This window comes from Emydura macquarii, unplaced genomic scaffold (assembly GCF_026122565.2).
Source record: "Emydura macquarii macquarii isolate MOO-44397 ecotype Brisbane River unplaced genomic scaffold, CSIRO-AGI_Emac_v2 contig_2768, whole genome shotgun sequence".
Taxonomy (NCBI): Eukaryota; Metazoa; Chordata; order Testudines; family Chelidae; genus Emydura; species Emydura macquarii.
Window position 1 is genome coordinate 31470769 of NW_027132905.1, and position 16353 is coordinate 31487121.

The window sequence follows — 16353 nt, forward strand, 5'->3', positions numbered from 1 at the left end:
TTTGTATTTATTTCTGCATCTTTTGGAAAAGGGGGACTAAAGGTTTCCCTAAGGATATCAACGTGAATTTTAAGGATATGAACTGAATTTTAAACGTCTTTCTAAAAATAGGTTTCCGTGGATTGTGCCTTAGTATTTAATTGACTGCCACTTCAGATGTATAATTTCATTTTAATTATTTTTAAACCTACTCTTTTCTTTAAGATAGGGTGATCTGCTTAGACAACAGTATAAAGAGTTTGAGCTATTTAAAATTAATGCCATAGTTCCATATTAAAGCCAGGAGCGAAGTTCTGAGTAAGGGTTCGGTAATAGGAATAAAGAGTACTAATATATCTTTATTAGCTATAATGTTTGGAGTCTATTTTCTGCGATCTCCAGAAATAGATAATCTTATCTCCGAGAAAATATTGAATAGACAAAGACAGGATCTCAAAAAATATGGGTAAACGGGGTCTTATTCCTGAATGGGGACTTATTGGAATATTCAGAGAGCGAGAACAGTTGTTTTTAGAAGCTCCCTTTGTCTTAATTCAAACTGCCTCAAATGAAAATAAAATGAGTAAATTTCTCGGCATAAATTTGCTTGTATTTCGAGCACTGTTGTATCAGTTGGTTTGACAAGACATTTTTGGTTTAAATAGTTTTTATGTTAGTCAAATAATTTGGGGTGAGAGGTAGTCTCTAGTACTAGGTAGTTGCTTTAACGAGATCGGTCTAGCTGCAGTTCTCCCGCTGAGACGCAGAGTGTCGCTGTTGGCCAATGCGATCAGGGAGCCACAGCTAGGGATCCATTGGCGATTCTTGAGTATCGCAGTCAGTCTGTGCAGAGCGGAGGGAAGTGACAGAGACATATCTACACAGACTCGCTGAAAATACTAATATTTGGCAGGCGTTTCGATGAAATATTGAGTACAGAAGCAATTTTATTTATTCAACCTTATCGCAGAAGACTTCAGTTTAGCTGGAATCTAAAACTCCCAACCCGTTCGGATGGACCAGGAGAACAATGCAGTGAAATTAAGAGGGACATGGATAAAAACAAGAGACCGAAACAGGGGCCGGAGATACGAATGGCAAGTACTGTTTTTTCCCTTCTTATTCTCGTTGTTCTGCCCGACGCTGTCGGAGCAGATTCGCTATGTGATTCCTGAGGAAATGGCAAAAGGTTCCCTTGTGGGGAATCTTGCCAAGGATTTAGGAATGAATGTCAGAGAACTGTCATCACGGAGTCTCCGTATTGTCTCTCGTTCAAAAAGGCAGTATTTCGTCAGTGGTGCAGAAACTGGGACTGTAAATGTAAATGACAGGATAGACCGAGAAGAAATATGTGGAAAATCTCCCCTTTGTGTTCTAAATTTCGAAACGGTCATTGAAAACCCTTTCAACGTTTTCCATGTGATTGTAGAAATCCAAGATATTAACGATAACGCTCCATATTTCATTAGAAGCAATATTGATTTTAAAATAAGTGAGTCTGCATTACCTGGAGCTCGGTTTCCATTAGAAATGGCGCAAGATCCCGATGTTGGAATCAACACAGTTCAGAATTACCAGCTCAGCCAGAACCAGTATTTTGTCTTGTCAGTGAAGGCGAGCACTAATGGCAATAAATATGCAGAATTGGTTCTGGGAAAGCATTTGGATCGGGAGAAGCAAAGTTTCCACCACTTGATCTTGACGGCTGTGGATGAGGGGGACCCAGTGAGATCTGGGACGGCTCAGATCAGGATTAATGTCACTGACGCCAATGACAATCCCCCCGTGTTTACTGAGGAGATCTACAAAGTCAGCCTGAGTGAAAATCTGCCAAAGGGCTCCTTAGTGATTCAGGTGAAAGCTACAGATAAAGATGAAGGGTTAAATGCTAAGATCGCCTACTCTTTTAGCAACATACCCGACGGTACTCCTAAACTATTCAAGATGGATCCTGATACCGGAGAAATTGTAACTAAACAGGATCTGGACTATGAAATGGCAAACAGCTTCTTATTGGATGTGGAAGCGACAGACGGCGGAGGTCTGACCGCTCACTGCAAAATTCAACTAGAAATTCTTGACGAGAATGACAATGTCCCAGAGATAACGTTGACATCTGTCTCCACTCCAGCCTCCGAAGACTCTTTGACCGGGAGAGTGATAGCTTTGATCCATGTCAATGATCAAGATTCCGCTGAAAACGGAAAGATTGTTTGTCATTTAGAAGAAAATTTGCCTTTTAAAATAATATCCTCTTCTAATAATTACTACAAACTCCTCACAGACAGCACCCTGGACAGGGAGAGGACCCCGGAGTACAATATCACAATCACAGCCACAGACAAAGGCACCCCCCCTCTCTCCACCCAGAAAACCATCCTGCTGCAAATCTCGGATGTCAATGACAATGCCCCTGTCTTTGAGAAACCTTCCTACACCGCCTATGTGCCAGAGAACAATCCCTCGGGGGCCTCTGTTTTCAGTGTAAAAGCCTCAGACCGGGATCTGGACCAGAACGCCCGAGTCACTTACTCCATCATGAGCAGCAACATCGAGGAGGTGCCTCTCTCCTCCTACATCTCCATTAACTCCCAGACTGGAGCTATCTATGCGCAGCGCTCCTTCGACTACGAGCAATTCCGGGAGTTTGAAATGCAAGTGAAGGCCCAAGACGGCGGGTCCCCGCCTCTCAGCAGCAATGTGACCGTCCGAGTGTTTATTCTGGATCAGAATGATAACGCCCCTCGCATCCTGTACCCTTCCCTCGGAGCCGATGGCTCCGCCTCGTTCGAGATGGTCCCTCGCTCGGCCGAGGCAGGTTATCTGGTGACTAAGGTGGTGGCGGTGGATGCTGACTCTGGACACAACGCCTGGCTCTCCTACCATCTGCTCCAGGCCACGGAACCGGCGCTCTTCAGCATGGGGCTGCACAGCGGGGAGCTCAGGACAGCCCGCGCTTTTGCGGACAGAGATGCTGTGAAGCACCGGCTGGTCACCCTGGTGAAGGATAACGGGCAGCCGCCTCTCTCCGCCACAGTGACTCTCCACTTGGTGTTTGCCGAGAACTTCCAAGAGGCTCTTCCGGAAATGAGCGACCAATCGGGTGACTCGGCATCTCAGTCTGATTTACAGTTTTACTTGGTGTTGGCGTTAGCCTTGATCTCATTTTTATTCCTCCTGACTGTCACACTGGCCATTGTGATGAAATTGAGAAGGTCAGGTAAACCTAGAATTCTTCGATGTTTGAATTCTGACATTTATTCCAAGGCCGATCCCAGGTATCCACCGCAGTACTACGAGGGGACTTTACCTTATTCCTACAATCTCTGTTTAGCCACAACTACCGGTGATAATGGCCTGAATTTCCTGAAAACAGATGGTCAAAATGATACGCGAGGGAATATTCTTTGCAGTAATAACTCTGGAATGTTGTATCTAAACAGCAACAGTGACAACCCAAATTCTCAGTCCGAAACTTTACTGGAGGTGAGAGAATGAACTGATCCATTAGTTTTCTTGTTCTTATTTTCCATGTCTCCGTATTTTTAAGGGAAACCTTGATATTGATAATCCTAATTAAAATATTTAGTATCTAACAGATTGTGTATTAATCTCGAAGAAGTATTTTTCGTTGATTCGTTTTGTGTTTTTGTTTTCGACCTAGCATCTAGTAGAAGGCTGTGAATTTTTTAGAAGTGTCTTTTGATATGATTGTGATACTGGCATGTCAAGTGCCAGCTCATGCCAAGATCCACATGTCTTAGCTGGACACTGAGATATAAAGCTGGAATCTCTCTGGCTCACTTGTTGGTTAACATAGATAAAGTAGGTATTAGAATTATAAGAAAGTGTTTAGTGTTCAGACTGTATTAAATGCTTGTGAGTTGCTTGTGAGAACTCACGACCAATGTGGGGTCTCTGTCCTGGTTAAAACAGCCTGCCCTGTCCAACTGCGAGATCTATACTTAAATTTCACCAATCAATTATTAAGTGTAAACTCTTCCAGCACTATAACCTTAACATGGAGTCACAGATAATCCCCTATGGTACCTCTGTCTTGCCACCCAGGTAAGATGATCTTTGTGATAGATAATCCCTTACACCAAGGATCACATTAATATTCAGGTTACTTCCAGTCCCAAAGAATCAGTCCCTTACTCCAAATCAAATGCACTTCAGATGTCATACCAAAGACAACCTTGTAGCTAATCCTACAATAAATTATCTAAAAACTTATTATATAGGAAAAGAAAGTAAGTATGCTATTTACAGGGTTAAAGCAGGTAAACATATACACAGAAATGAGTTCCAATCTTAAATTTCAAAAAGTGCTAGAAGCTTCTATGTTTAGAAAGCTATCTATGTCTTTCAGGGCTAACCCAGGCTAAACACTGGAGGTCTTTTGCTTATGTTTAGTAATCCTTGCACTCCAGAGTCCGAGCAATATAAAGACACCATTCTTTCTTGTTAGTGGTTTTTATTCTCTTTTCCTCTTTTGCTTTGAGCTGCAAACACAGCTGATGGGAAGAATTCACTTGCAAGTCTCCTCTTTATAGGATGGTGGGGAGAGTAAACAACAGTCCTTTGTCCCATTTAACGTTTCACTGTAGTCCGTCTTGTGTGATGGGCCTTCCTTGTCTGCCAGGATAAACACCTTCTGTTGAAGATCAGCATTTCACACTAGTTAATGTCTCTCCTGTACACTGTACAGAGGCTTACAATGCAAACGCTGAAATATTGCCTTGTAATATGGGATACAGCTGTAATACCTGCGATTAATGCAAGCAGCAACTTACAAGCATTTAATGAAGTCTAAACACATTCTTATGATTCTAATACCTGTTTTAACAATACTAACACACGGATGAGCCAGAGTGGTTCCAGCTATTTATTTACCATTGTTCAGTGGAGACATGAGGATCTTGGCATGAGCTGCCACCTGGTCTGCCAACATCACAGTTGAGACTCACGTTTTTGTACCACTGTTGGAGCATCACAATGGTATATATATGTTAGATTGAATGTAGAGTATATCTATAGTTAATGAGTACAAGTTGAGGTTTTTTGGGGGGAGTCATTCTAAGGGGTCTTTTTAAGGATCTCTATTATTATGTGAAACTTTTGCCTTTTTGACTTAGGTGTTCCTATTTCTTCTTTAATTTGTACGATTTACTTTATGTTTGAGTAAAAGTGTTTTATCCTTTTAGGAGAAAAAATAGATAATTTAAAAATGCATCTTTGGCCTCTATAAAATTGTTGTGTCCTTTATTTGTTAGTATCCTAGTATCTCAGTGAGACGTGACATAATATAGAAATGTTCTGGACACGCAGTTTCTTAGTCACTTCCGTGGCCTACAGTTGTCTGGTGGATATCTGTTTCATTCTAAAGGCTTATTCCATACTTCATGTATTTGCTCTGGTATTTGTTGCACAATAACAGATGATTACTCATGATGTTCCAATGTTCCACTGGTTCTGCACATGTGCACACATAACCTGAGTCCATATTCTTTTTCAGTACACAGTCCGTAGTAACATTTGATTAGTTCTCAGGATGTGTGGAATATTATTTTATCTATAGAGTTGTTCATTAACTGCAGCCAATTCCAAAAGAGCCATGCTTTACTCCCATATTAAGTGATGTTATATATGGAATTGGCATGTTTGTGAATGAGGTGTTCCTCGTTTCTTATCATATGTAAATATGATTATGGAGTGAAGCTTGGCTCCATAGGAACCCTGCCTCATTCAGTTTGATTGATCTTTTTTCACTTCATGAGATATGGAAAGTACATTAAATGGGAGAAGATATTTAAAAGAGCATTCCCACAATTTTGGCAGCTTTTTTCTGGTCAGAACATTCCACTTCTCCCTCAGAAATAGCTCTAATTTCTTTGTTCTATCATAAAAATAAGGAAATTGAAAAATCTATGTTTTGTCATACGAAAGGATATGTTAAAAATAAATTAGGTTGCCTAGTGAAACATATTATAGTGTAAAAACAATGAGAGTCCTGTAGCACTTTAAAGACTAACAAATTTCTGCAGGCATAAGCTTTCGCTGGCTGCAACCCACTTCATCAGATATATACATTATGGTACAACATTTTATTTCATGGTCATATAATATTTTTTATTAAGAGACCATGCCTCACTCATGGCCTGTAAAATAAACAGTGAATGAGTCAGAATTCTGCAATGAGCTAAGCAAGGACTCACTGAGTGCAGAAGTTGAATGATGGGCAGGAAAGGTGGCAAGGATCTGTAGGGATCATGCAGGAATGAGGCAGGAGACCAAAGAGTGAATAAAGAGTATAACAGTAAATACCAAGCTACCTTGATTTGTGGACTGAATGAGGCAGGGACCCTATGGAAAAAATCTATGTGATCAGGTAATTGAATAATATATTATAATATATATGCAAAGGAGTAAATTTAATGTATCATGGACAGTTTTATCTATGTCATTTCTAGAGTTTTTAAGTATTTTATTTTGCAACTATATTTATCTTTTAATTTGTTTTATCCAATTCTACAATTTTCAATTAGGAAATAAATTTTGCTAATATCTTTTTGCTCATATGTTTATAATTTCTGATATGTAAAAGTTGATTCCAGCCGGAATGCTAGGGATAGTGTGAGTTGAAGTTATTTTATTATTTTCATACCTTATTTTTATTTATTTACAATTTTATTATTTAAAAAAAAGCCTTTGTGTTCTGATAGTGCCAAGTCTCTATTTCTAACTGAGGATGACTCTTTCTGGAAAATTTGGACAAAAAGAGTTTAGCCATTTTTTATAATGAGGATCGTGCTAAAACTCTTTTCCTTTTATTAAAAAGAATTTCAGTGGCTTCTTCTAGTTATGAAGAGAGGAGTGCAAAGTAGACAATGTTCAGCAAGATCGTTCTTAGCGAAGGAAATTTTTTGCATTCTCCTGATGTAAACTAGTTTGATTTGGTCAGTTGATAATAGTTTTAAAATTGTATTTTATTCATACATTTTATTGTTTGGTTTTAGACATAAACACTTTTTAATTACTATGGTCCAATGTTTAAATGAAAGAGGGCAGCACAGTGCATGCATTCCTAACTAATTTAGAAATATTCTGCCTCCCTCATGGCAGAATAAAGTTGAATTCTCAAATGCTTATGTAGGTTTCTGAATCTGGGACTGACGCGTCCCCTAGCATGCCCATTGAATCTAGGAAGAGTCACACTGCCTTCCACTGGATCCCAATGGATGCATGGTGCAATGGTGCATGGACTTTTCCTACTGAAAAAAGATGCAGGATCAGGGATTTATGCTGTTGTGATTGGGAGCAAAATTTGATCCTCAGTACACACTCTTAATGGTATTCAGGGAAGGCGATGGGGGCACATATTTATTTATCTGTTTGTTTATTTATATTAAAGCCTTTCATTACGTTAAGATTGTAAAGTCAAGCACTGAGAAGTTAAGAAATAACAGAATTAAGGTTGCCCGTGCAACTTTAATTTTGTTTCCCTGTGTGTATGCATTATGCCACAGTCTTTAGCTGTTTAATTACATACTTTTCCCTCTGCCTCATTTAATGTATGCGAGGATTGTGTTCAGTGGATGGGAAGCTATTCAATTCTTCTTTCCATACTTAACGTTCAGTGTGTGGCCTCATAACTTTTTTAATGCAAATCATTGAAATCCTACATTATTATTAAATCCTACTGAATGATTATTTCATTACAGGCTTTCCTATTGGGGGCTTTCATCACCATAGCGTCTGAGAGCTTCAGGAACATTAATTAATTTATAACAGTCCTGTGGGGTAAATTGGCATTATTATCCCCAATTACAGAGAACTTAAGGTCAGAATAGTGAAGTGTCCTATAATTTTGGATACACAGTTTGAGACAAGTCCTGATTTTTCACACTATTTAACATTTGATAGCACTGTATAATTCAAATCACTGTGCCTATTGATTTAAATTTCACTTGTAGTTGTGAATGTTCAGTACTTCTGCAAATCAGGCCCTAGGTATTTAGTGCCCACCTGTGAAAAGTTTTCCTTAAAAGAGACTTGCCTAACATCACATAAGAACTTCATGGGAAATGCAAATATGAAATCCAGTTCTTGGGGGTGGCATTCAATGGCCTTAACCACCAGAGCATCCTTTCTCTTCCTGTAGTAGAAGTCCACAACTTCCAAATTTTGCAACACTTGAAGTAACCTTAATTCTGGCATGTCCTGACTTCTGAGTGCTTGATTTCACAACTTTAACATTCTTTTAATGTAGGGTTCAGCTTTTGGCATTTTCATTATTCAGCATATATTCCTAGGTTTTTAAAAAAAAAACTAATTTTGGGAATAAATCAGAAATTCTGTTGTGTGGAACCATATTAACCTGCCACATGGGTCATCAGTAGGGTTAGGCCCTTCAAAGTCATTATGTTATCCTCTCTGTGGACTAGCTGTGATGGGTCCACCTCTTATCCAGCCTGGGACTGGGGTAGCGCTTAGCCTTCTGAGCTCCCTCTCACCCTGTGGTGCTCATATCAACTCACAAACCTCTAACAGGTACTGTGCTTACACAGACATTTATAGGCAGGGACACACCCATTTGGGTTACAGGAATGCTCCCCCTTGAGCCACTCACAATCCAACCATGGATACAGGCAGGCACCAGCCAATTTCCCCAGCTCCCAAGCCTTGCATTACAGGACTATACCATCTTGCACTGAACAGAGCTCATTAATCAGTTCACACTCTTCCTTCTCCTCCCTCTCCCCCCATGTGGGGAGCTTCTATTAATTTAGCTGAGATTTTCCAAGCACTTCATCCAAGACACATTGTTTTAGGTGAAATTATAAAACAGATTTATTAACTACAGAAAGATAGATTTTAAGTGATTATTAGTTGGCTTATAGAATCAGAGATAGTTACCAAAGAAATAAAAATAACTTTGCAGTGTAAGTTCCTATTCATGAAACACAATTTGAATCAGCAATATCTCACCCTAGCTAATGATACAAGCAGGTTTACAGATTCCTGATACATAGGCTATGTCTACTTCACAGCCTGGGTTCCCCTCCCTGGTTCAAAGTCCTTTGTCTTTCAAACCTTCCTTCAAGTATTGAGTTGTAAGGGAGTGAAGACCAGTGAGGATGTGACTTCTCCTCTTATAGCTTCTTCCATCTTGGGAAAAATTTATGCATGAGGACACGGGGGGCTGTCCCGCATTGGTCAAGCAATCTCCATTACATAAGTGCTTCCTCTGTGAAGTCTTTTGGATGGTTGTTTGGAGAACGGATGCCCATTAATGGGCCATCAGCACATCTGGCTACTCCATTGTATCTGAAAAGTCGATATGGGTGTTCCCTTCCTTCCAACATATTTCAGTAGGGCATAAACAGCAAAGCTTCATAACTTCACATACAATAGCAGCACATGCAATCCAAGAGTATATTAATGTTGATCAGATTAAGACTTTTAAAATGATATATCACAAGGCATACTTTGTACAAAATATATCATAATTATAGGATGGTGGTGACTATGAGGGTTCTGGGGTGTTGCTGTCAGACACAGAGTGTCACACCAGCCACTAAAGAGGGAAGAGACAAACATTTCCCCCAGTGAGTTTCACAGCTATTTGCAAGACAGCAGAGGACTGCTAAGACTCAGAAATCCTGTGTTTGGTTCCAGCTCATGGAGGAAAGTGTGCTGTAGTGATTACAGACCCTTCCTCCCTGTTCGTCCCAAGCAAACTACTTCTGTGCTTTTCGCCTCCAACCTGTACTTGTCCCAGTCATTCCCAAAGCCCAGATCTCGTCTCAGTCTCCCCAATCCGTGTGCATTCAGGTGAGGAAACCCCTTCTCCAATCTATCCGGTGCCTGTAAGCGGGGCAATGTGATCAAAAGAGAGTCTCCTTGCTCTCAGTGCCACTGCAAGGTTCCAAAGAGCCCCTAACTGGCAGGAGGAGGGAAAGTTCTGTTAAGCGCCAGCAGCCCTGGAGAAGAGCACACTTAGTCACTCTGTGGTCGTGGTACATATGCAGTCCCGTTGCATGTAGGATCTCTGAGGAGACAGATCGTTCTCCATGCAGACAGAATATTTAGAAAACAGAGCGGCCTGATTCTAATAAACCTCTATTGAGCATGTGCAAACTGCGATTTTTCATAAGCTTGCTAAATGTTTGCAAATTTTCACGAGGATTGCAAAAGGCACAATCCTAATACTAGGGTGCCCACACAATCAATTTTCATATCCCTGATCCAAAGCATGGGGTCAGGAGAGCTGCTCAATTAAATTAAATGTACATGCGAAAAACAGTATCTCCCCCTAATTCGATTATCAGAAGGGCTGAACTGTTTTAGCTGAAGTTCGAAAAACATTCAGCATGAGGCAGCACGGAAAATTTCAATCCAAACAGTTAATATGACAAATTTTAAGCAACTGAAAACAGAGTTTTATAATGGCAAAAGTTAGGCAATCCTAAAAAGGCGTTGCTATCAACTCTAATTTCATGGAATTAATTACAATAATATGTATACCCAATAGTTAGCCTTCTTCTCTTTTGTTTAATAAGTTGTTTAAAATAAGTTTCATACCCTTTATATGAACCCCGAAACTAGCCAACCTATGTATGAGATGAGTGAATGAATACTGGTTCCACTCTTAGATGTTTCCATTGACTAAACCGGGTGTTGAATCAGCCCCAGAATGAGTCAGAATTCCCGTAGAAATAAAAGTATCGTGTGAACATGTTATTTAAAACTGTATTATCATGTATGCCCCTGAAGAGGCAGATTTAAAATTGTATTCACAATCTTACCTTTGGGATATACTGAAAGGTGAGTGCTTAGTTTTGTAACCTTAACATTCTGTTAAAATAGTTTTTGTATGGATTTTGAATATAAAAGATAATACATATATTATAATAAAAAGGATATTGCAAAAATTGATTACGTAATTTAACAGCTAATATGTTTTCATAGCACGACTCTAAATCAAAAACATAAAAGGCTCCGACCATTCGATCTCTTACGCTTGTATTTATAAAGTCACTGAGATTACTGAGGTGCATGAACAGAGAGAAACAGAAAAGCAGAACTGGACATTTGAAGCATTTCCGATTTATGATGACGGGATTATAAAAAACAGTTCCAGAGTTACATCGAAAGTCTATCTGTGTTTATATTTGTCCGCGTGTTAACTACCAAAAAAACAGACAGATGCGAACATCTGAAGAATTAAAGCAACTTGGAAAAATGAACTCAGGGGAAGTTGACTGATTTTTTTCTGAGACGCTGCAGTTATTGATTGAGACTCTGAGCGCCGCTGTTCACCAATCAGGGGGAGAAATGCGCTGAGAGATCCAGCCCCGCCCCGCCCAGCTGTTACACAGCGCGGGACACAGACATACATTTATTCTGTCTGGAGATTAAAGGGAACTTCGTCGATTGAACTCAATCTCTCCTCCACCAAAGCTTCCAAGAAGTATTTCGGAAGTGCTCCTGTAAATACTTATGTCTATAATAGTTGTACAGAAATCGCATGAATAGCGATCAGAGGCAATTCTTCGCTTGCTGGAAATGGCTGTTCCACACCGGAACTGCGAAAGGCGAGCTCTGTCTGTTCTGCTGTATCGGTTACCGTGACTGAAGCGATTCGCTGTTCGAGTCCTGAGGAAATGGAGAAAAGGTCTTTCGTGGGGAATGTCGCAAAGGATCTGGGGCTGGGTGTAAAGGAGCTCTTAGACCGCGGAGGCCGGATCCTACGGAAAGGTAGGATGCAGTGTTTTCTGTATCTAAACAGCGGCCATTTTATTTGTCAGACAAAAGAGACGAGGAGAGATCAGCGGCAGAATACCGAGGTGTCTGTTGCATTTTTGAAGTTTTAGTAGAACATAAATTTAAGTTTTTTGCAACAGAAATGGAAATCGCAGACATTAATGATAACGCTCCGAGCTTCCAAGTACAGGAATTAGAGTTGAAAAATTCAAGGAAACCACAGCTGCGGGGTCGCGAGCTTCTTTTACCGGATGCACAGGACCCAGACATAAATTCCGTTCAGAGCTAACATCTCAGTGATAATAAACACTTCTCTCTGGATATGCTACTTACAGCAAACGCCGCTGACCTGGATGAAAGCACAAACACAGAGAAAACATACGTGTTCAGAAAAATCGCAGAAAAGAGTTCCAGAATATTTCAGACGGATTATAGAACGGGCGAAATAACGGTGAATCCGAATCTGGATTATGAAGAATCTTAGTTAGATGAAATGGAGGTCCAGGCTCAGGAGAAGGGAGAACTATCGGTAAGCGCCAAGGTATTGATAGTAGATAGATGCGAATGATAACACACCGGATGTTAAAATAACAACTTTCATCCTGTCGGTAGCCGAAGAATCTCTTCTGGGGGACTGATCACCTTTTTAAATGTACATGATCGAGATTACGGAGACAATTGGGAAGATCCGATGCTCCGTAGCAGACAACTTTCCATCTATATTAAAGAAATCATTTGACAATTACTATATTTTGGTGACTGACAGAGCCCTGGGCAGTGATCAGGTCTCGGATTCCAATGTAACTATCACCGCCTCAGTACGAGGGACTGCTTTCTGCAACCACCTTCCTCCTCCTGATTATATTGGACAAAAACTACAACCGCCCGTCTTCGGCCATTTATATACTTCTTATATCACAGAGAACAATCCCCAAAGGGGTTCCATTTTCACTTTAAAAGCGAATGATATAGGTTGGGAAGAGAAGGCTGAAGTCACATATTCTATTTCCGAAATTTAGATTCAAGGAACTCCGCTCTCCTCCTACCTCTCTATGAACTCGGAGACCGGGGCTATCTACACTCTGCGCTCCTTCGGTTACGAACAGTTCCGGGAGATTCGGTTCCAGGTGCAGGCTCAGGATGGAGGTTCCCCACCCCTCAGCAGTAATGTCTCCGTCACTCTCTTTATACTGGACCAGAATGACAACACCCCGCAGATCTTACACCCCTCCTTCCCCAGTGATGGCTCCACGGGGGTGGAGTTGGCCCCCCGCTCCTCCGAGCCGGGCTACCTGGTCACTAAGGTGGTGGCCCTCAAGCAAAGATGCCCTGAAGCAAAGTCTGATGGTGTTAGTGAAGGATAACGGGCAGCCCCCTCTCTCTGCCACGGTCACTGTCATAGTGGTAGTGGCTGACAGCATCCCCGAAATCCTCTCAGCTCCTGAAGACCCCCAGTCCAACCTCACTTTGTATTTGGTGTTTGCTGTGACTTCCATTTCCTGCTTGTTCTTTACCTTTATTATAGTGTTACTGGACCTGACGCTCCGCCGAAACTCTCAGCTGTTTGAGTCCTAGAGCGTGACTTTCAGTGGAGTTTCTGTCTCCCAGTTTGTGGGGATCGATGGAGTCCGAGCTTTTCTTCACTCTTATTCACATGAGGTTTCTGTAGTCACGGACTCTAGAAAGAGTCAACTGGAATTTGTCAAAGGAAGTTGTTCCAATACTCTCACATGTCAGCATCCTCTTGAGGAATCAGAGCCTCTTTTAATTGCAGAAGATTTAAGTATAACTGAAAAGATCGAGTATCACTTCAGATGAATTTCGAATACATAATTTTCATTTATCTGTGGAACAATATATTTCTAAATATATTTCCTTCTTTTTTTACTTTCTTTATGCTATTCATATATATCTTATATATTAACTATTTGTTATTTAAGAAAGAAATTAGTTCCGAATGTTTTTCTGATCATTTACTTTGAGGTTTACACTATGCTTTTATCTTTCTTTTTCTGAATTACTTTTAAAGAACTCATTTAATGTGTAAAAATAGTACAGTTATATGTACATTTAATTAACTTTAGCCAGTTTAAATTTCTTGTTGAAGATTACTCAAATGTCCTCACAGGTCAAGTAGCCCTCTGGGAAATAATGTCCTCTCTTACATTCAGTATATTTAAAATATATTGGAAATATAGTACATTCAGTATATAAAAAATATATTGGAAAGAGAAGCGGGATTATTCAGGGCAGTTTTATCTTCTATATATTTTCAATTTCCAGCATTACAACTTCTTAAGTTTCAGTTTTCCGTTTTCTGATAAATATTTCAGTGAGCTTTTGTGTATGCTTCTAAATTTATTTTAAAAAATTGTTTTATATTATTTTATATATATCTGAAGGGCTTCTTTTTAGTTTCTTTTTTTAAAAGAAAAAGCTATGTTATATTTGAAACCACTGGCAATGTTTCTGTATATTTAGTTTATATACAGTATGGGCTTCCATATTTTCATTTTCTGACGCTTATTTTTATTTAGGATAATGGCAGTGGCTATTGTAATAAAAAGTAATAATTCTTTACATTTTATCTCTTTACACATACAAATTCTATGAACAGTAGTACTCTGTTAACATAAAATATGTGTTTAATTTCCAATTTATCTTGGCATGGTGATTATTAACTTATCTCTGATGTAGACTTGGCAACAGTTATTGATGTCCGTGCGCCCTCTGGTGTGTATTATTCTATACAGAGCTACCCTTGAAAGTCATTCAGCCGTTCAGGTGGTACAGGATACTGTGACCCATATGTCTTGTGTCCAATACTGCAAAGTGTTAACAGCCTACTGGGACATGAGGAAGACCCTCAACTTCCACGGATGTGAATTGAAATTGAGCATGTTAATTAACACACAAGATGGTCTTAGTCCTTTCTAGATCCAACTCTTCCTTCTGTTTCTAGAAGGGACCATTGTAAAACTGTGTTCCTCAAATTGTATTATTTCTGCTGCAGATGAAATTCAAGGAAGTGTTGTTCATCTTGAAAGCCCTTTATAGTTTCTGTCCTAGGTACTTGGTGCACATCTCTTTGCGCAGCAGTCAGTATGATTGAGGTCAGCTGATGTGCTGGTGCTAGCTTCTGCAATGTAGTAGCAGTATAAATGGAGAACTACTATCTTAAGAATTTCTTTACTGAAAAAGCAGCGCCCCTCTGTTCATTTAGGTGTTTGCCTGAGGGATGAGGACGGTGTATATGTATATCCCTACTCAGTGAAAGGTAGACAGGATGGCAGTAAATATGCAGTATTATTGCTAGAAAAACACTTGGATCAGGAAAGACAAGTAACTCACCACTTGATTCTGGCGGCTGTGGATGGAGGGAGATCCAGTCAGAACCTGGACCGCTCAAATTAGTATTAATTTGAGCCAATGACAACCCCTCCCCCACGTATTCGCTGAATAGATTTACAAAGTGAGCCTGAGAGAAAATCTGTCACGAGACTTCTTCGTACTGCAGATGAAAGCCAGGAATAATGATGAAGGTCTTAATGCACAATTCACATATCCATTAGGCATCCTACGAGAAAATGGTCTGCAAATGTTTACTCTGGATCCCGAAAAGGAGAAAATTATAACTAAAGGAATTTTGGACTTTGAAGAGGCAGATAAATGCATATTGGGAGCGGAAGCCAAAGATGGAGGGGAAATGGTTGCCCACAGCAGGATAGAAGTGGATGTTGATCAGAAGGACAACGCCCCGCAAATGATATTTGTATCAGTGTCCAGTCCAGTTCTGGAAGACTGTCTCCCTTGGACAGAGATAGCTCTGATCTGTGTATCCGTCAGAGATGCAGGAGAAAATGGCAAGGTCAAATATCATATAAAGGGTATCTCTCTGCTTCAAATAATATCCTTTCCTAATAATTATTATAAGCTGGTCACGGAGAACACTCTGGACTGAGAAAGGACATCGAAGTATTGTATTACAGTAATTGTCACAGACAAAGACACTTCCCATATCTCTACTCAGAAAACCATCCTTTTACAAACCTTGGATAAAAATGATAACCTCCCTGTCTTTGAGAAACCTTCCTAAACTATTTATGTGAGACGATGATCTCTCAAGATCATCAGTTTTCATTTTGAAAGGCTCAGACATGGATCAGAGCACCCAAATGCATCTTGGACAGCAACAGAGAAGGGTCTCTCTCCTCCTACAACTCTACTAACCCCCGCCCCCCAGGGACTATCTATAAGCAACTGTCAGGAATCAGGGGTCTTGAACCCTAGTCCACATTGGTCTCAGGCACTGGTAAATTCCCAACTGCCCTCCAGTGATCTACTAATAGCTGATAACTCACCCCCACAGTCCTGAAATCTTATTGGCCCTGGGGGATGAGTCCTGATTGGTTTACAGGTTCTATTTAAACCAACCATAAAAACAGGAAGTTGTTCACTGCTTAGGACGGCTTCTCCTGCAATCCCTGATCCTGATTTCCTGGTAACTTGAACTTGCCTGTCTCTGACTCCTAGTTTGCCCTCTGGGCTGTCTTCTACTCTGATCTCCTCATATCTGACCCTGGGACTACCTACTCCTGCTCCTAC

General features: G+C 40.3%; 2 protein-coding genes and 1 pseudogene across 2 annotated transcripts in view; all 3 read left to right on the forward strand.

The window, feature by feature from the left end:
• LOC137165623 (protocadherin gamma-C5-like) overlaps nt 1–16353 on the forward strand; it is a 336971-nt gene that overhangs the window by 101117 nt on the left and 219501 nt on the right. The window lies entirely within an intron of this gene.
• On the forward strand, nt 994–3793 carry LOC137165861 (protocadherin gamma-B5-like). Its single transcript, XM_067567373.1, has one exon. The coding sequence runs from the start codon at nt 994–996 to the stop codon at nt 3475–3477; it is 2484 nt and encodes an 827-aa protein (XP_067423474.1). The 3' UTR covers nt 3478–3793.
• Nucleotides 11579–13566, forward strand: LOC137165862 (protocadherin gamma-A4-like; annotated as a pseudogene).

Bases quoted from the DNA above. Each gene is read 5' to 3' on its own strand.
- LOC137165861 (XM_067567373.1), top strand. From the start codon at position 994: ATGGACCAGGAGAACAATGCAGTGAAATTAAGAGGGACATGGATAAAA.